Source organism: Myxine glutinosa, chromosome 2 (assembly GCF_964187855.1).
Source record: "Myxine glutinosa chromosome 2, kmMyxGlut1.1, whole genome shotgun sequence".
Classification (NCBI taxonomy): Eukaryota; Metazoa; Chordata; class Myxini; order Myxiniformes; family Myxinidae; genus Myxine; species Myxine glutinosa.
The window spans coordinates 180,123,749-180,143,074 of record NC_136262.1 but is presented as its reverse complement, the minus strand read 5'-3'; the positions used below and the strand labels follow the sequence as shown (position 1 = coordinate 180,143,074).

Genomic DNA, 19,326 nt, shown 5'->3' with positions numbered 1-19,326 from the left:
CCACCACTATTTCCTCCCCCCCCCCTTCCCCCAACCACTCTTCTCCCCCTCCCCACTCTTCTCCCCCTCCCACTCATCTCCCCCCCCCCCCCCCCCACTCACCCACCACTACCACTCTTCTCCCCCCACCACACACCCTCCCCCCCCCCCACCCAACACTCTTCTCCCCCCCACCCCACCACCACCACTCCTTCTCCCCCCCCCCCACCACCACCACTCTCTCCCCCCCCCCCCCACCACACTCCCCCCCCCCCCACCACACCTTCTCCCCCCCCCCCCCACCACTCTTCTCCCCCCCCCTCCCACCACTCTTCTCCCTCCCCTCCCCATTCTCCCTAACTCCCCTCCCCATTCTCCCTAACTCCTCTCCCCACTCTCCCTCCCTCCCCCCCATTCTCCCTCCCTCCCCCCCATTCTCCCTCCATCCTCTGCCCCATTCTCCTCCCTCCCTCCCCCCCATTCTCCCTCCCCCCCCATTCTCCCTCCTTCCTTTAACCCTCATTCTCCCTCCCCCCCATTCTCCCTTCCCCCCATTCTCCCTCCCCTCCCCATTCTCCCTCCCTCCCCTCCCCATTCTCCCTCCCCTCCCCTCCCCATTCTCCCTCCCCTCCCCTCCCCATCTCCCTCCCCTCCCCTCCCCATTCTCCCTCCCACCCCTCCCCTCTCTCCCTCCCCTCCCCATTCTCCCTCCCCCCCATTCTCCCTCCCCCCATTCTCCCTCCTTCCTTTACCCCCATTCTCTCTTCCCTTCCCCCCCATTCTCCCTTCCCCCCCCATTCTCCCTTCCCCCCAATTCTGCCTTCCCCCCCCCCCCATTCTTCCTCCCCTCCCCAGTCTCACTCCCTCCCCTCCCCAGTCTCACTCCCTCCCCTCCCAGTCTCACTCCGTCCCCTCCCCAGTCTCACTCCCTCCCCGCCCCATTCTCCCCTCCCCTCCCTCCCCTCCCCATTCTCCTCCCTCCCCTCCCCATTCTCCCTCCCCTCCCATTCTCATCTCCCCATTCTCATCTCCCCATTCTCCCTCCCTCCCCATTCTCCCTCCCTCCCCATTCTCCCTCCCTCCCCATTCTCCCTCCCCCTTCTCCCTCCCCCTTCTCCCTCCCCCTTCTCCCCTCCCCCTCTCCCCTCCCCCCTTATCCCCCACCCTTCTCCTTTCCCCCTCCCCTCTTCCCCTTCCCCTCCCCCTCTTCCCCCACCCTCTTCCCCTCCCCCTCTTCTCCTCCCCCCTTCTCATCCTCCCTTTCTCCTTCTCCTCCTCCTCCCCTTCTCCCCTCCCCCCTTCTCCCCTATTCCCCCCTTTTTTTCTTCCTCCCTTCTCCTCCCCCTTCTCCTCCCCCCTTCTCCTCCCCCTTCTCCTCCCCCCTCTCCTCCCCCCTTCTCCTCCTCCCCCCTTCTCCCCTCCCCCACTCTCCCCTCCCCCATTCTCCCCTCCCCCATTCTCCCCTCCCCCATTCTCCCCCTCCCCCTTCTCACCTCCCCCCCTTCTCCCCTCCCCCCCTTCTCCCCTCCCCCCTTTCTCTCCTCCTTCTCCTCTCGCATACCCCTCTCCTATCTCTTCCCCCCCTTCTCCCCTTACTCCTCCCCTTCCCTTTTCTCCTTTCCTCCTCTCCTCCCTTTCCCTTTTCCCCTTTCCTCCTCCCCCTTCCTTTTCCCCTTTCCTCCACCCCTCCCTTTCCCCCCTTTCCTCCCCTCCCTTTCCCCTTTCCTCCCCCCCTCCCTTTTCCCCTTTCCTCCCCCCCTCCCATTTCCCCCTTTCCTCCCCCCCTCCCTTGTCCCATTTCCTCCTCCTCTCCCTTTTCCCCTTCCCTCCTCCCCCTCCCCTCCCTTCCCCCTTCTCTCCTCACTTCTCTGCTTCTCCTCCCCTCACTTTCTCCACCCTTTGCCCTCCTCATTCGCCTCACTTTCCCTCCTCTCCACCCACTTTCCCCTCTCCTCCTCCCCTCATAGTTGCCCTTTCTTCCCTCCCAGCCCCCCTTTCTTCCCCCTAGCCCCCTTTCTTCCCTACCAGCCCCCTTTCATCCCTTCCAGCCCCCTTTCTCCCCCCCCAGCCCCCTTTCTTCCCCCCCAGCCCCCTTTCTTCCCCCCCAGCCCCCTTTCTTCCCCCCCAGCCCCCTTTCTTCCCTCCCAGTCCCCCCTTTTTTGTTTTTCCCCCCCCCTAGCATGGGAAGAACCGCAAGGCTACGGCAGAGGTGGGGCTTTGCCCCGTAAGGCTGCGGCGGAGGCGGGGCTCTTCCCAGCTAGGCTGCGGCAGAGGAGGAGCTCCGCCCCGCAAAATTGTGAGAGTGTGAGAGGGTCTGACAGAGGCAGAGCTCATTTTCTCACTCCACCCTTGTGTGACAGGATTATTGAGAGCGAGCGAGATGCAGAGTTCCGGATTCCCTGCATCTTCAACGGGTCATCTTGCGAAATTACTGTGTAAGTTTATGATGTGTTACGTGTTACCTCCCCAAACCCCAGTTACGGTGCCCCTCAGAGTCTCGAGAGGGAATGCGGCAGAAAGATTTGTTATTCTGAGTGTTCTAATAAACCATAGTAAAACCACACCAATGCAATTGTAGAACAAAAGTAAATGTATTAAGAACTCTCACACACACAATAATAACTCTATTAAAGAAAGTACAATGAAAATATCACTTGCATCAAATGAACAATACATATGATGGTACCATCATTCCCCAATACTCTCAAAGCAATAAACTCACGATACGCCAAACGTGAGTGGAATGTAACATTCCCCAAAGTCCGTGCACAAATCCCAAACGCGGGGTGAACGTCAGTCGTGCAGAACAGCAAGAACAGGCAGGTATTGGCATGGTGGTGGACAAGGAGGTACAAGGTGAGAGGTTGATATGGGAATTGAGCCGATATGGAAACCAAAGGCGATCAACACAACGATGTATATATGGAATCCCAACGCCAAAGCCCGAAGAACGAGGCAGACGGCCTCTTTGAGGGAAAATGGCAGATCGGCCTGTAATGGAGGCTCATGCTTCCCCGCCAACAATAGCTCACACTTGGTAATAAAACCTGAGACGCAGGTTTAATTGCAATCGCAATATAGGACGATGTCACGAGCAATCCCTTTCACGGGAAGCCTCAATTCATTTGCGACCAATATCAAAAAATTCTGCTCGCAGCCTCGATGTGACTCACGGCGGTATCTCTCTCATGGCCGTCTCCTCCCTGCCGATCTCCTCCTCTCTCCTGCCGACTTTTTTCCTTCCTCCTAATCCGGTTTCTTTGCAGCGTTTTTCTTTTTCCTCCACAAACATTTATTTTTACCTTTTACTAAAGTCATGTCCATTTCACACGAAAATCTTAACAACAACATTACCTGAAATTAAAAGCCCTACAAGTATATAATAACAACAAAGGCGGAAGTGACGAATCCGTAACAGATGGCTCTTTAAAATAAAAATCTCAAAGTCAGTCCAACAAATGAACTTTGAATAAAAGGGAATCCACGAGAATCCATGAGCTTAAATCCATGATGATTGCTAAAAGAACACCTTGGAAAGGCATCTGACAATAGTTGCTTTGGTATGAGCGTTGATTGCAATGGCATAAGATTTGGTGAGCAAAATGAAATAATTTAAACATGCCTGGGAACACCTCTTGGGAGAAGTAGGTGAAAGAATTAAGGAGGAATGAAGAAGTGATCTTGCAGAAAACACAATGTTGACAGGTTTGGGGTGCCTTGCACCACTTGGGGACACAAAGGTGAATTGCTGTAAAATGGTTCATAAAAAAACATCTTGCAGAGTCAAATTATAATTGATTGCAAATGTCGATAGATGTTAGAGGTGTTGGGCCAAAGGGCACCGTCTGGTGTTGGTTTTCTACTTTGCAGCCAAATTTGCCGTTTGTTCGCTTTGTTGTGGTGTTCGATTGTCCATGTTGGTGTCGTGCCCGTCGGTGGATTGGCTGTAAAGCCACAGCGTTAGCCGAACGATCCTCCTAGTTGCTGAAGAGTGCAGAAGGACTGGGTGGTGACCATGGGATCGTGGATCCACCTTGGTTTTTTGGCCGGGCATACCTGGGTTTCGATGGCTGGTGCCTCCATCGCTATCATCACGGTACTGAGGCATTTTCACCATTGCCATAATTACACTCCCGCTCGTCGATGGACTCGTATTTATTGGACACATTTATTAGTCCCCTACCTGGAGAGGACTCTAGGTTTACTCTCCATCTGTCCATCGCACTTGTAGATTTCTACACTTTTTCCCGTACCCGTTAACATATTCAACTGAAACTTGGCACCTGGCTTTATTATGATAAGTTACAGAATAACTTAGAGTTTCGGGGCATTCAACAATTTTTCACGGAGTTATGGCCTTTTTAGACTTGGAAAATATCACATATTATACAGTCGTGGCCAAACATATTGGCACCCTTGCACTTTTTTCAAATAACTTACAATTTTCTCTAAAAATAAGTTGAAATTGACAAAAGTATTTTGTCTCCACAATTCTTTATTTCACTGATAAATATTACAGAACCTTCGTTTTTGATTCAGAACTTAATGTATCCTTTTAAAACAGAAAAAAAAATTAGCATTGACAAAATTATTGACACCCTAGACTTAATATTTACTTAATATTTTGCCTTTGGACAAAATAACTGCAGTCGAGCGCTTCCTATAGCCATGAATGAGCTTGCTACACCTCTCCACTGGCAGTTTGGCCCATTATTCTTGTGCAAACTGCTCCAGTTCTCCCAGATTTGAAGGGTGCCTTCTCCCAACTGCTGTTTTCAGATCTCCCCACAGGTGTTCAATGGGATTTAGATCTGGACTCAGCTGGACACTTCAGAACAGTCCAGCGTTTTGTCTTGAGCCATTCTTGAGTGCTTTTTGAAGTGTGTTTGGGGTCATTGTGCTGCTGCAAGACCCATGACCATCGATGGAGACCCAGCTTTCTGACTGGGTTGAACATTGCGCTCCAAAATGCCTTGGTAATCTCCTGATTTCATGATGCCATGCACACATTCAAGGCACCCAGTGCCAGAGGCATCACAGCAACCCCAAACCATCACTGAACCTCCTCCATGTTTGACTGTAGGGAAGGTGTTCTTTTCTTTGAAGGATTAATTTTGTTTTCCAAACTAAAATGATGTGCTTTTCCAAAAAGCTCTGATTTGGTCTCATCTGGGGTGTCTTTGTACCTATTATTGGGGTGTCTTTAATAGTATTCTTGGCGTTGGTTTTTCATACCTGTGTACAGAATCGTCGGTCTTTCGCATCGCGTATTCTGAGGCCTAAGTATAGTACTAGGCTACCGTGTCCGACCTTGGCTTGAGGCTTTGTTTTTGTCTCAGCGGTTCTCCGATCGCGCTGCAATTACTTTCCGGTCTCTGTTTTTCACGGTCTTTTCATCCCATACTTCCTTGTTTTAAAATCTCAAAAAAAAAAAAAAAAAAAAAATTCCTTCTGTTCTTATTCGTTTATTCGTTCTTATTTGTTCGTTCGTTCTTCGACCACGTTGTTTGTGATCACGTGATCACGTTGTTAAAAAATGTCTCATCTGACCCCTGAAGACCTGTATTCTGTCATATTCTATAACACCTTTTTCTTCTTCTTCTATAAAAGGATGCTTTCGACTTGCTCACCAAATCTATTCATTCCAAAAAAAAATTCCATGTCTTATAGTGCATCTTTCATTCATTCCCTAAACTCTCCAGCACTCCATCTTCCCTCCAGCGTCCTCAAACGTATTTTCGACTCGAATGTCTCAAGAAACTCATTTTGCAATAAATGTTCGTTTCCCATTAATCGTACACTTTTCAAAATCCCATCACCCCAAAATCCCATTTCCCATCACCCCTCCCCTCTAAATCTACCCCCTTGCCCCTCCCCTCCAAATCATCCCCATCACCCATCTCTTTCAAATCTTCCCCCTTGCCCCTCCCCTCCAAATCTTCCCAATCACCCATTCCTTTCAAATCTCCCCCCACACCCCTCCCCTCCGAGACTCTCCCTCGCTCCTCCCCTCCTAGACTCCCCTCTCACCCCTCCTCCTCAAAGCGTCCTCCCCGCTTCTTCCCCCTTCCAACTTTCACCTTCATCTCCCTCAACCTTCTGCCTCACTCTTCCCCCTCGTCAAATAACACCTCACTGCGCCTCTCCCAATCACCATCAAACCTTTTGTCTGCCCCATTCTTCCCTTTCTCCAAGCTATTCTGTAATCTCCGACACACCTTCAACAGCTCTCCCTACCTCTTCCTCCTCTTCCACATCTTACCCTACCACTCCCCCCCCCCCCCCCCTGTTCTGTATCCGATGCTCCCCCTTCCTCTTCCTTAACAGTATGGACCTCAAACATCCGGGGCCTTCGCTCAAACTTGTCTGATCTCTCCATACAGGTTGCTTCTGACAAACCAGACGTGATCTGCTTAACAGAAACTTTCCTCCTTCATGATGTCTCTGATTCCTTGGTATCTCTCCCAGGTTACTCCCTCCTCCGGTATGATAGACCTGAGCCTCGTCCTGGAGGTGGGGTTGCTATCTTTATAAAAAAAACTCTCTTCCTCACTCGCCCTGCACTGCCCCCTCTCCACCTCACCCCCAGGAATACCTTTGGCTACGGCTTCCCCTTCGCTCCCACCTTTTGTTCATATGTGTGTTGTACCGTCCACCAAACAGTGATGACTCCATCTACATCTCGCTGTCTGAGAATATGGACCAACTTCTATCTACCCATCCCAACTCTCTCTTCCTCATATGTGGTGATTTCAACTGTCACCATGCCAGTTGGCTGGGTGTGGGTACCTCTCTCACCAGCCATGGCTCTTCAGCAAAGGACTTCTGTGACTCACTGGGACTGACGCAATCTGTCAATTTTCCGACCCGGATTTCAGTCAACGGAGCATCTTCTCTTCTGGACTTGGTTATGACTAACTTCCCTGAAAATGTCTGCTGCTCTTCTTCTGCTCCAATCGGCTCTTCTGATCATGTGCTTGTTAAAGTGGACATCTCTCTGACCATTCTCAGAGAGCCTCCTCAGCGTCGACGAGTCTGGCATTTCACTCAGGCCAACTGGCACGGTCTTCAAGCAGCCATCAATCATCTGGACTGGTCTCCCATCTCCACTGCCTCTGACATAAATTCTTCCTGGGAATTCTTCCAAACAAACTGCTCTCTCTCATGCACAGATTTATCCCATCTCGTCTTCTGTTGTCATACCCTTCCTCCCGTCCATGGTACACAGAATCTTGTGATGAGGCTATTGCCCAGAAACAACTTGCTTTCGTCTCCTGGAAAGCAAATCCAACGGAAGAAAATCTCATTTCCTTTCACAAAGCCCGAAACAAGTGTGTATCCACCCTCAGGAGAGCCAGGAAACAATATCTCTCCGTTCTCAGGACCGAACTCTCTTATCTGTCTCCCTCTTCCAAATCCTGGTGGCGTCTGGTCAAATCTGTTTCTGGTGTTTGTTCCCCCTCCATCCCCTCCCTCACCTCAAATGGCCACACGGCTGATTCTGCACGTGAAAAAGCTGAATGCCTCAACTCTGTGTTTGCCTCTAAATCTTGTGTCCCAAACCCATCCCTCTCTGGACCCACCGTACCCAGTCGTACCCAGCTGCTCCTGGACTCTGTGTCCTGACGATGGTGGTGAACAGGTGGTGAACACCTGACGAGGTGGAAAAGTTTCTGTCAACCCTCGACTCGGATTCTGCAACTGGACCTGACGGCATCAGCCCACGGGTCCTAAAATCCTGTTCTTCCGCTCTTTCACTCCCTCTCTCTGTTCTCTTCACCCTCTCTTTTGCTCAAGGTCATCTTCCATCTGCTTGGAAATCTGCCAACATCACCGCTTTGCACAAAAAAGGTGCAAAAACAGATCCCAGCAACTACAGACCAATCAGCCTTCTCCCAATTATCAGCAAAGGCATGGAATCCATCATTGCTTCAGATATGAAATCTTTCCTCTTCTCCAATGGCTTGATCTCTGATCATCAATTTGGTTTCAGACCTGGACACTCTACTCTGGACATGCTGCTTCTGCTTTCTCAACAATGGATGGAGGTCCTCAATGCCAAACAGGAAATTAGAGCAGTCTCCCTTGACATATCACGTGCCTTTGATACGGTCTGGCACCCCGCTCTGCTCACCAAACTCTCCTCTTTTGGTATCCATGGAAATCTCCACGCATGACTGGCGGACTTCCTCTCTAGTCGTAGTCAACGTGTGGCCCTGAATGGGTTTCTCTCATCTCCTCTTCCTGTTCAGGCTGGAGTTCCACAAGGCAGTGTTCTGGGCCCTGTGCTTTTTCTGGTCTTCATCAATGATCTCTCTGACTCTCTTGAAAATCCTCTGTATCTCTTTGCTGATGACTCTACTCTCTGTCGCTCCATTCTTCATCCCTCAGATCGGCAGTCTGCAGCCTCCTCACTCTCTGCAGACCTGGACAAAATCACAGACTGGGCAAACAAGTGGAACATGTCTTTCAATCCTGACAAATCTCACACTCTTACGATGTCTCTCCGAAAAGACCGACTGGACAACCCTCCCATCCACTTTCTGAATAATCCTCTCCAAGAAGTTCTGTCACTCAAGCTTTTGGGTCTCACTATCTGCCATGATCTTTCCTGGGAAAACCACATTTCAAATCTGGTCTCCAAAGCCAGTCGCCGACTGGGCATCCTCCGTCGTGCGAAGTCCTTCCTTGGCACACCTGAGCTCCTCACCACATACAAGGCTTTCATCCGCAGCTCAATGGAAAACTGCTCTCCCCTCTGGGCTGGTGCTCCTGCCTCACACCTAGCTCGTCTTCACGCTGTTGAAACCAAAGCATTCAGAATCATTGGAATCTCCCGCGATGAAGCTAACTCCAAGGGCCTCTCACTCACTCACCGCAGGCAGGTTGGTGGTCTTTCCGTCTTCTACCGACTCCTCTCTGGCCTTGCCCCCCCAGCTCTCTCTGGGCTCTGTCCCGCAAATATTCCTACAGGTCGCACAAGATCTGCCTGCATCCCTCTTATGGTCAAACTGCCAAAATCAAGACTCTCTGCTCACCTTCACTCCTTCATTCCTCTTTTCTCCCGCCTCTGGAACAAACTCCCTCACTCTCTTCAATCCCACTCCACCCTCCAGGTCTTTAAAACAGCTGTTCACCACCATCTCTTGTCTTCCCCTGCTAATTTCACCCCAATTCCACTTTTTTGAAATACCAACTTCTGTCCTGGAAGTCCTTGGTGTCCTTGTGTTTTATACTTCTCCCTCCCCCCCCCCCCCCCCCTTCCCACGCCTCCTCCCCCCAAGCCCTCTCCCTTCCACACATCTCCCTGCTCTCAAATGTTGTGTTTGTGTGCTTCCCCTTCTCTCCCCATCTTGTTTTCCGCTCCCTCTTTTTATATATTTTGTTTGTCTGGTTGATTTGTTTGTGAAGTAAATGTTAGCTCTTTCACGAGCCTCGATTCAGTATACAAAAAAAAAAAAAAAAAATCTGTCCTCTTCTCATCATTTGTTTTCCAAACATGACATTCTCCCAAAAGGATTTGGCTTGTTCAGGTGTGTTTTGGCAAATTCCAGTCGGGCTTTGTTACGTCTCTCTCTCAGCAGTGGGGTCCTCCTGGGTCTCCTACCATCGAACCCCATTTGATTGAGTTGGCGACGGATGGTGCTAGGTGAAACTGTCGTACCTTGTGTCTGAAGGTGAGCTTGAATCTGTTTGGCAGTTTATCAAGGTGCTTTCACCACCATTCAAACAATCTTCGCTGCAATCTTCGATCAAGTTTTCTCTTGTGTCCACGTCATGCGAGGTTGGCTACAGTGCCATGGGCCTTAAACTTCCTGATAAATTGTGTACGGTGGACACAGGAACATCAAGGTCTCTGTCGATGGACTTGTAGCCTTGAGATTGTCCATGCTTGGCTACAATCGTTTGTCTGACCTCCTCAGACAATTCTCTGGTTTTCTTTCTTTTCTCCATGCTCATTGCGGTACACACAGTGACACAAAACAGCAGAATGACTCCTTTTCTCCATTCAAACTGGTTGAACGAGTGATTTTTATATTGCGGGCACCTGTAACTCACCAAAGGTGAGTTCAATTTTAAAGTAAAGGAGAATCACCTACTTGAAATGTAATTATTTCTAACAACTTCTAAAAGGTGCCAATAATATTGTCCGGGCAATTTTAGGATTTCTGTGTGGAATAAGCTAAGATTTAGTAATTTTTTCACCTTTTTTTGTTTTGTTCCACTGCAAATCAAAGAAATAAATATGTGGATACAAAATGATTTTTTTATTTCAACAATTTTCTGGAATTAAATGGTGCATTATTTGAAAAAAGTGCAAGGGTACCAATATTTTTGGCCACAACTGTACATAGTTCAGTTTTCCAGGCTTTTCCCCCTTCGCCTTTAACATTTTAAACTTAAACTTGGTAGGGGACATGTATTGCAAAGCAATTCTACTTCTTGTTTTGTTTGTTGGACACGGATAATTATCCTGCAATTTGTTGGGCACAACCCAGTAGGGTGGTTCTTAAAAATGAAAGTTAGAAAAGTCATGTTCCTAGCACTTAAAAATTTTTGTATGTATGAAAAAACCCTTGTGGTGAAATTTTAAGCCATGTGGACTACATTTAGGGGTTGCACACGGAGTTTGTAATTTCACATATTTGGCTCACAATGTTTGGAGTTAATTATTTAATCTCCATTGCTATACTTGTGATTTTGACCATTACAGTTGACCTATGACCATGCTATGTACTGCACATTTTGAAGTTGTTTTTAAGTTAATTGAATGCAGTACAGCTGTACTCTGGTGCATGCAGTTGCTCTCATTGAAGAGTACAATCGTCTCCTGACAAGGGATGAACAGCAAACCCAGTATCTGCTTCAAGTTGTGACAGAACATCGCAAGAGGTTTCCCAATTGCAGGAAATCAACACTTATCGGGCACAAACATTGAGTGGCTGGAAACCATGAGTCACTGTGCAACCCCTAAAACTTGATGTATTCAAAAAATATATCACAGGCAGAAGCTTTACCTCGATACAAAAGAAATTAAAGGTTAAGAGTCAAACAATTCAATTTTATTTTTTTGCCTTATGTAGCTAAGAACCACCCCACAGCCCAGCTGTTTGCAAACTTGAGAATACTTTGAACAAGTAATCCGAAAACGATCCCTTCTTTCTAATCACTGAAGAGGGTACGTAGGAGTTTTCATTTCGTATTGACGATACTTCCTCAAATCTGCTTTTGAGGGAAATGTGGGATTTTGTAGATGTTGGATTGATCGTTCATGTGTGTGCGTCCATTATTTTCTAACAATTTTAATTTTAACTGCACATGCTAACGGTCCATTTCCCTCATTCTGTATGTTACTTTGCATGTAAGAGTTGCCGGGCTGGATAGCTGGACTTCAGTATTTCTGCATTTGCAGGTTCCTGCCTCCGCAGTTCCCTCAAGAACGGCCAATGGTGCGTGTTCGGCCCCTTGCTCGCCACCCCTGGCTTGATGTCGAGGGTCGTGTGATTGGTTGTCCATCATTGAATGCGGTGAGGATGAACAATATCCATATTTTTTTGTATTTTCTGCAAATTCGCTTCACTTTAATTGCACTGTACACAGTTTGGCCAATGTCTCCAGTGTTTTTTATAATCGTGTTTTGTGCCAGTATTTTTTTGGTATTTTCTGCAAATTCGCTTCACTTTAATTGCACTGTACACAGTTTGGCCAATGTCTCCAGTGTTTTTTATAATCGTGTTTTGTGCCAGTATTTTTTTGGTATTTTCTGCAAATTCGCTTCACTTTAATTGCACTGTACACAGTTTGGCCAATGTCTCCAGTGTTTTTTATAATCGTGTTTTGTGCCAGTATTTTTTTGGTATTTTCTGCAAATTCGCTTCACTTTAATTGCACTGTACACAGTTTGGCCAATGTCTCCAGTGTTTTTTATAATCGTGTTTTGTGCCAGTATTTTTTTGGTATTTTCTGCAAATTCGCTTCACTTTAATTGCACTGTACACAGTTTGGCCAATGTCTCCAGTGTTTTTTATAATCGTGTTTTGTGCCAGTATTTTTTTGGTATTTTCTGCAAATTCGCTTCACTTTAATTGCACTGTACACAGTTTGGCCAATGTCTCCAGTGTTTTTTATAATCGTGTTTTGTGCCAGTATTTTTTTGGTATTTTCTGCAAATTCGCTTCACTTTAATTGCACTGTACACAGTTTGGCCAATGTTCTCAGTGTTTTTTATAATCGTGTTTTGTGCCAGTATTTTTTTTTCTCTACCAATGATCAAACGACGTGGGATTGATGTTGTCGCCCTTCTGTTTTTAAATTCTGGACTGTTTGCTCGCTCACTCCCCTTTCTCTCTTAAACGTCCTTAGTTCACCCTCCATGCTGACTTGGGGAAGGTTCTGCAGAAACTTCTGAAAGAGTTTCGGCAGCACCCACCCATTCCTCTCACAAGCTATCCTGTATTCTCGACTGCCTCTGGCTTCACTCCGACTCCTGCTTGTTCGCAAGTCCAGAGCCTGATCCCTCTTGTACCAGAGAAGACTGCAGCGATTATACCTTCTCAAGGAAACAGACAAGTTGCGGGGATTGAGGAGAAAATTGAAAGGGCAAGAAAAAAAGAAGAAGAGGGCTCCACACTTGCTGCTGAACTGGAGAGGCAGACGTTTTCAAATGAGAGATTGGCCAGTAAGGCTGGCATGGCTTGAGCATGTGCTGGGATGTTTGTTTTCACCTTGAATTTGGTTTGATAAGTGCATCAGGTTTATCAAATTATTTCACGCACACTCCCCACCTCGTTTTTTCTTTAGAATAACTGTGGGGCTGAGCAAAGGTATTTGGTTGCAATAAAGTATCCAGGTGGAGAGGGTGGGGTGGAGGCAGACCCTGTTGGTGGGAGGGGAAAGCTTGGTGGTGGGGGGGTAGACTGGTGATATGTGGTGGTAGCCTGGTGATGAGAGGGTATGGGGGGAGCCTGGTGGTGGGAGGAGTGGAAAGGGCTGGTAGTATGGGGTACCCTGTTAGTGGTAGTTGGGAGCCTGATGGTGGTGGGGGCCGAACCGGGGGGGGGAGGGGAGGGGAGGTAGAGGTTGGTTGTGTACGCTCAAAGTTGCACATATGACCATTGGCATGTTATATATTGTATTGAATGTGCAGCACTGCATTTAAACGGCATCACTAGGACACAGCGAGTACTCTTTGGTAAACAACATATGATTTCTAGCTTTCTCACTGTACCTCCCCAGACCTGGTCCACGTGTAGCGTGTTTGGTTTGTTTGGTAAAGAAAAATGGTTTGGCCTAAATTTTCAAAGTAAGGGAAGCTTTGATGGGACAAGAGGTATTTGAGCACGAGAGCTTTTCATGGGTATTTTAAAATAAGTGATTGGCCTTTTTCACAATGCTTACAGGTGTTTCTTCAATTGGAAGCCTGGAATAAGTATTGACCAAAATTGCACATGAATGTATCTCTCTTCCTTATGTTGTGCTTTAGAGGAGAACTTGGACCTGCAACCTGTGCTGGAAGCTCGGAAGAAGGAGCTCATGGACAAGGTGGAATGAAGAATATCTCATTATATACATATGCTGTTTTAGGCAGTTTGTTTCGTTCATTGTCGTTCTTGCATAACCAATTCCCTGTTACTCCAGTTAAATGTATTGAGGAAAGCTGGAATGGTGCGCATTCATTTATTTTCTGATTGTGTTACCAATCTGGGATCCTGCGCTTTTGTGTCTGTTTGTCTGAGTGGTCTTCCTCGCCTCATCCCCCTGTGCCGTGTGATCCAGTGTGCAGAGCTGGAGAAGTTAAAAGGCTCTTGTACGGAGAAAATAGCGAGACAGCACACCCTAAATGAGGTGAGGAAAGAGCGAGAAGGTTGTGACAGGTAAATTTGTGCTTTTTCGGTGAGGTGCTCAAATCATTTGTTTTAACCCATTGCAGAAAACGTTATTCGGTTCACTAAGGAATTGTTATTGATAGGAAAGGGGGCGGTGGGGGTGGGGGGGAAATTGACATTTTAAAGTTTTGTTTTATTTTTTTGTCTTTATATTTAGCCAATTGCAATTCATGTATGTTAATTTAATCATAGAAATGCCAGACTGTCTATAATAGGTCATAAATACTCGATTATTCCCAAAACTCATTTACCCCTCCTCAACATTTTTTACTTTTATATTTAGCTCCAATGCTGAAATATTTTTCAATTTTTTTTTTATACAGGATCAAAACTCTGAAAAGAATGAGGTGATGGAGGGTAGAAAGGGAACAAACTGACAGAGGGGCATTGGGGAAACAGTTGGACACAAACAAGGGAATGAACAAATAGGAAGCGAGGAGGCGAGGAAACATAACCTTCAAGTTAGCTCTTACACGAGCCTCGATCTTGTATACAAAAAAAAAAAAGTTAAAGGGCCGGGTTCAGGGGGGTAAAGAGCTTGCAGGTTCAGGGGGGTAAAGAACACCTTCAAATCCACCAAAAACCATTTTCACAGTTTCATGGGTTCTTGAAAAATCTACGGTCTACCTGACAATCTTGCTGTCCAAATCACTCGGATATAGCCCAATTTTTCAGAGTCCCTGATGTGGCATATCACAGACATACTGACAATTCCTATAAAAATAAATACAGGGAACTGGAGCCCATTTGATTGGCTCACCCATCAGTGCCATACATGTTCATTCACAACTCGTATTCAATACTTCTAAGCCCGAGTCCATGTTCCACTGGCATCCCACTGGCCCAAGTCCAGGTTGTGAATTGCTTATGTCATGGGAGCGCCCTTGCCAAATATCGCACTCCTTTGACTCGTATCGGTAGTTGTACTGGAAGCTTTTGCATGTAAAAGTCTCTGTTCCTGTGGATGGCTCCTCTTCTACTCCAGTAGTCCTACCCACCTGCATGCACTGCCCCTTTTATAAGGTTCACCTGTCATGGATGAACAGTTAAGGAGATAGATGAGAAAGTGGAATAATGCAGGTTCCAATCCTGCAGGCCCGGCCTGCTTTTTATATAAACAGGTTGAGGGATAATTTCTTCTTAATTTCAGCCTCCGGTGCAGTGTACTTCCGGGCTGTACTAATAGTGCCAGTACCACAGGAATAATGAATGGAATGTTGACTGATTATATTTGCTTGCTTTCTCCATAACAAAAAAAACACGCTTTATTTCACTAAATATTTTACATTTCGCTCTCTTTCGTTTCAATCCACCTGAGAAAGGGGAAACTAAAGGGGAAATACCAACAGCAGGGCGGAGGGAGAAAGTACACCGAGACGGGCAAACAAGGGATGCAGGTCATGATGTAGGGTATTGAATAATGCAAGGGGTGGACAATATGGATACATAAGCAAAGTTTTGGGAGGGGTGGGGGATGGTTTAACAGGTGTAGGAAAGATCAGTGTTTTGAATGGAGGAAGTCTTGAGAAGTTGGTGACCAGCTGTCTTGAAGACCTGGAAAAAAGAATGAGATTGAAGAGAGTGTGGAATGTGCAAGGTGGTTCCACAGATGGTAAAAAAAAGAGGAATCAATGAGTGGAGCTGAGCAATGTTTCACTCGGAGAGTTTAACTACATTGATCTACTTGTTTCTCTCCTACGCTGTTGATGTATTTTAATGATAGAGCCAGGTAATTAGCAGCATATCAAGAATCCACTTCATTCAAGTACACCCTTGAAAATCTGTCATTTTACTCCCAACTAATCCCTCCACAAATTTTACTCTGGAAACCCCCTCAATTCTGATTTTATCCTGGGTGGGTGTTGACACGAGTTGGCAGTCAGTGCACGGCCTACTTGTTGCCTTGAGGGAAGACTAGCACTGAACGGCCTCACTCAGCGGTGCTTCCACGGGCTGGAGAAAAGAATGGAGGTATGTGTCAAACCTGGGTTTTGGGACTCTAACCAGGAAGGTGGTTCTTTTGGACGTTTTTTTTTTTAATTTTCCATTCTTACTGAACTGCTGTTATGTGCAGGTAAAATAAGATTTTTTTAAAAACCTCACTTGTTTTGTTGTTGGAGAAATATGATCCCACTTGTATTTAACAACAAAATAACCAAACAACACAACCAAATGTGGATTTGCTTCCCCCACCCCCAAGTGTGATTAAAACGATTTCTTGAGCTTGAGTTGTGGGACAGGAAATGAGCATTTGATGAACGTATATACCGCAGGTTATCTTGCTTCAATGTTGTACCGAAGTTTAGCTTTCCTTTGCCTCATCACGGCAGCTTTTTGTACAACCGATTAAAGCACCGTGAATGAAGGACACAAACTCTCGACAATGCTTGCAGCTGCGTATGATGAAAGATTAACATCGTGATTTAACCAGCCAAGTTCAAGTTTTCTTTGCTTTGATTGGCGGTGTTTGTCTTGTATCATTTAATCGTCTTCTTATCGGCCACAGAGCCTGTGCCCGGAGACCCTGAGCGCTCGGCTGCAAGTGGCCATTTTGCAGTCTGAGGAGAAATCGGAACAACTAGCCGAACAATTCTTGGAAGGCAATCTTCCTGCTGAGCAGTTTATTTGTCAGTACCTGGATGTGCGAACGGTAATACATCACCTTTACACTACCGCACTATCTTCTTTACCTCTCTAATTACTTATCCATGAATGCAGTACTCCATAAGTGGCGCCTTCGTTTTGCAAACGCTCTCTGATAGTGATACGTTCAACTTCCGTACACATCCTGTTTAGAAATGGTTCTTTCCAAGAAACTACAAATTGTCTCCACTTTTGGCTTTGCAGCCTTTTTGTGGGAACTACAATCCCTTGATTATTTTTACTACCTTTTTGGCATCGTATGTCTCGTCATGCGGAGCCACCTGTGAGTTAAAAACATATTAGTGCAGCGAATTATTTCCTACACTAACATTTGCAGTAATTGTGAGCATTACCCAACAGTTAATCTCTTTTTCTTGCAGCTGTGTCACAGTCGGAAAGCTAAGGAGGAACACCTTTCCCGCTTATCAACCGGCTGAAGATTCAAGCTGCGATGGTTACGCTTTGCATTTGATTTTGAACCCTTGGGGACTGCAAATAGGCACTTTGAATGTTTGCTTTATAAATGTACTTGTAAGCCAATGCGACATGAATGATGGATTGTTTTGTAAATAAATGTAAACTAATTTAAAATTTGATTATGAGAAGTCGCTGATTGTCTGAATTGTAAGGATGTGAACGTGTTTTAGATTGTTCACTTGTTAGCTCTTCCTTATTGATATGCAGAAGAGGCTTCTGGAGGATCTTTGACAGAAGGTAAACATTGATTACAAGGTGTTAAGAAATCCAGGCACTGAGAAATGTTAAGAAATCCAGGCAAATGTGAGTGGACAATATCCCGGGTGTGTATGAGAGATGACGTAAGCTTGTGTTGAGCTGCCACCTTTTTAATGATGGAAGAAAGCTGATTCTGTAGGTCAAAGAAAGTGACAAAGAGTCTTTTGGGTCTTTGTTGTCGTTGGGGTATTTTATGTCCTCTGGATCTTTTGGGCCTTTTGGGTCCTCGGGGTATTTTGGGTGCTCTGGGTTTTTTTGGGTCTTCAGGGTATTTTGGGTCTTCAACATTTTAAGGGGCCTCAGCAGTCTCAAGAGTTGAAAGGTACATTCCATTTGTACGTAATTAATAGACAGGATGCAACCAACGTTCAAACAGTACATAAGTAATAGCCATATAGTCACATGGCTAAATGAACGGCCGGCTTCACCAAACGTGTTTTTCAGCTTTATATATTTCACTTTTGGTTATGGGAGTGACAGGTGGCTGACAGAGATGAAGTTCTTGATTACCAAAAGGCCGCTTGTTTATGGGAGAAGTGGGCCCAGTGCGTAAGATTAATGATTAGTGGTTAATAACTTTAATCACATATTTCCATCAGAAGCCTTCCTAGGAGTTCACTAAATCTACTGTCATTGGTTTCAATGAAATCCGATAATCCGTTCTCAAGTTGTAGCCAGACAGACACAGCTCCTTTTATAATACTGGTATAGATTTCGATTTCTACTTTTGGAATGGTAACGATGCCTATTTATTTGCTGTTTTCTCGAATTTAAATCGTTGTTAAAAGGAGGATTTTTTTTGATGTATATCGCAGGCGTCACAATTAACTCGTTTTGAAGGAAATTCTTGTTTCAGATTCGTATTTTGTTTTTACGATTGAGATGTTTTCCACATCCATTTCACAGATTATCAATGAAGACTATTTGCAGAGCGTTCTATTTCTCCAGCTTGTTTTTACTGATTGCATGTGAGAATGTTTTTTGAAAAAAGCTTTCTTGCATCACAAAAATTGCAATCGATGTGTAACAAGTGAATAAAAAAATTTATGCTAAATTAAAAAGGCAATGTAGGGATGACAAACTACAGTCTAAAAAATGTCCTAAACAAGATAGGGATGATGTTTGTTTAGAGAGTAGCTAACAGTATTGCCATCACATAACAATCCCTACATCACTGCCTCCAGACTATTGTCTCGGGCTAGGCCGAGCTAAAAGTATTAGAATCTCCTACATTTCATTTCTGCATAAGTATAAGAAGCTCCTACATAATTTCAGGGACTTCTTTCAGCTTCAGTTGTCTTTCCTACTTTTCTTTTTTATCAACTTAGAGTAACCAATCACAAATGGAGATAATTATAGAATGCTGTTATTAGAGATGTTCATGCGGTTTGTAAGAAGTTGATGATCATGTACTGATATTATAACATTATATTCGGACTGCTAATTTGTCGAGTCTCAGTATGTGGCCGCACTACAGGTGTAATCAAGTACTGGTGTAACCAGTGGAGTGTTTGTAGAAGCTTGAAGCAATAATTGATGAAGTGTAAATGAGGCAGTGTAGGGATTGTTATGTGATGGCAATACTGTTAGCTACTCTCTAAACCAACATCATCCCTATCTTTTTGGGACCTTTTTTAGGCTGTAGTTTGTCATCCCTACATTGCCTTTTTAATTTAGCATAAATTTTTTTATTCACTTGTTTCTGTCATTTTTTACAATGTGGAATAACACAATGATACGGTACTCAGAGGATACCCAATCTTGGAGCAAAAGTGTCAAGATATCTTATAGTCAGCAATGTCAAACACTGCACCTGTGTTCCTATATTGTCTTGAGTAACCCTGACTGTATCTTGCAGCTCTGTTATCAAAATAAGATAAAAGTACTTATCTGTAGTATCCAAATCCTGTTTCTGAGAAATCGGAAGACCTCAGTAGTAGTTGAGTAGATTCTCGCCAGACAAATACAGTCACGAAAATCATCAGAAAGACGTTCGTCAAACACACTGTACACGTGACATGCTTTTTTATCTGCACATGTGCATAGCAAGGTTCAGAGTTGAGCGAGTAGGGAAACTAGGATC

The 19,326-nt window shown here is 45.6% G+C and overlaps 1 protein-coding gene across 3 annotated transcripts in view; it reads left to right on the top strand.

The window, feature by feature from the left end:
- VPS37A (VPS37A subunit of ESCRT-I) overlaps nucleotides 1-18,179 on the top strand; it is a 19,607-nt gene extending 1,428 nt beyond the window's left edge. For all 3 annotated transcript variants that reach the window (XM_078771993.1, XM_078771991.1, XM_068106687.2), the window contains 7 exons: nucleotides 2,340-2,414; nucleotides 11,393-11,507; nucleotides 12,343-12,658; nucleotides 13,463-13,521; nucleotides 13,756-13,824; nucleotides 16,372-16,515; nucleotides 16,889-18,179. In XM_078771993.1, the coding sequence (XP_078628119.1) occupies nucleotides 2,340-2,414; nucleotides 11,393-11,507; nucleotides 12,343-12,658; nucleotides 13,463-13,521; nucleotides 13,756-13,824; nucleotides 16,372-16,515; nucleotides 16,889-16,945 (835 nt within the window). In that variant the 3' untranslated portion in view covers nucleotides 16,946-18,179. The remainder of the gene's footprint in view (nucleotides 1-2,339; nucleotides 2,415-11,392; nucleotides 11,508-12,342; nucleotides 12,659-13,462; nucleotides 13,522-13,755; nucleotides 13,825-16,371; nucleotides 16,516-16,888) is intronic.
- Nucleotides 18,180-19,326: the final 1,147 nt, after the last annotated feature.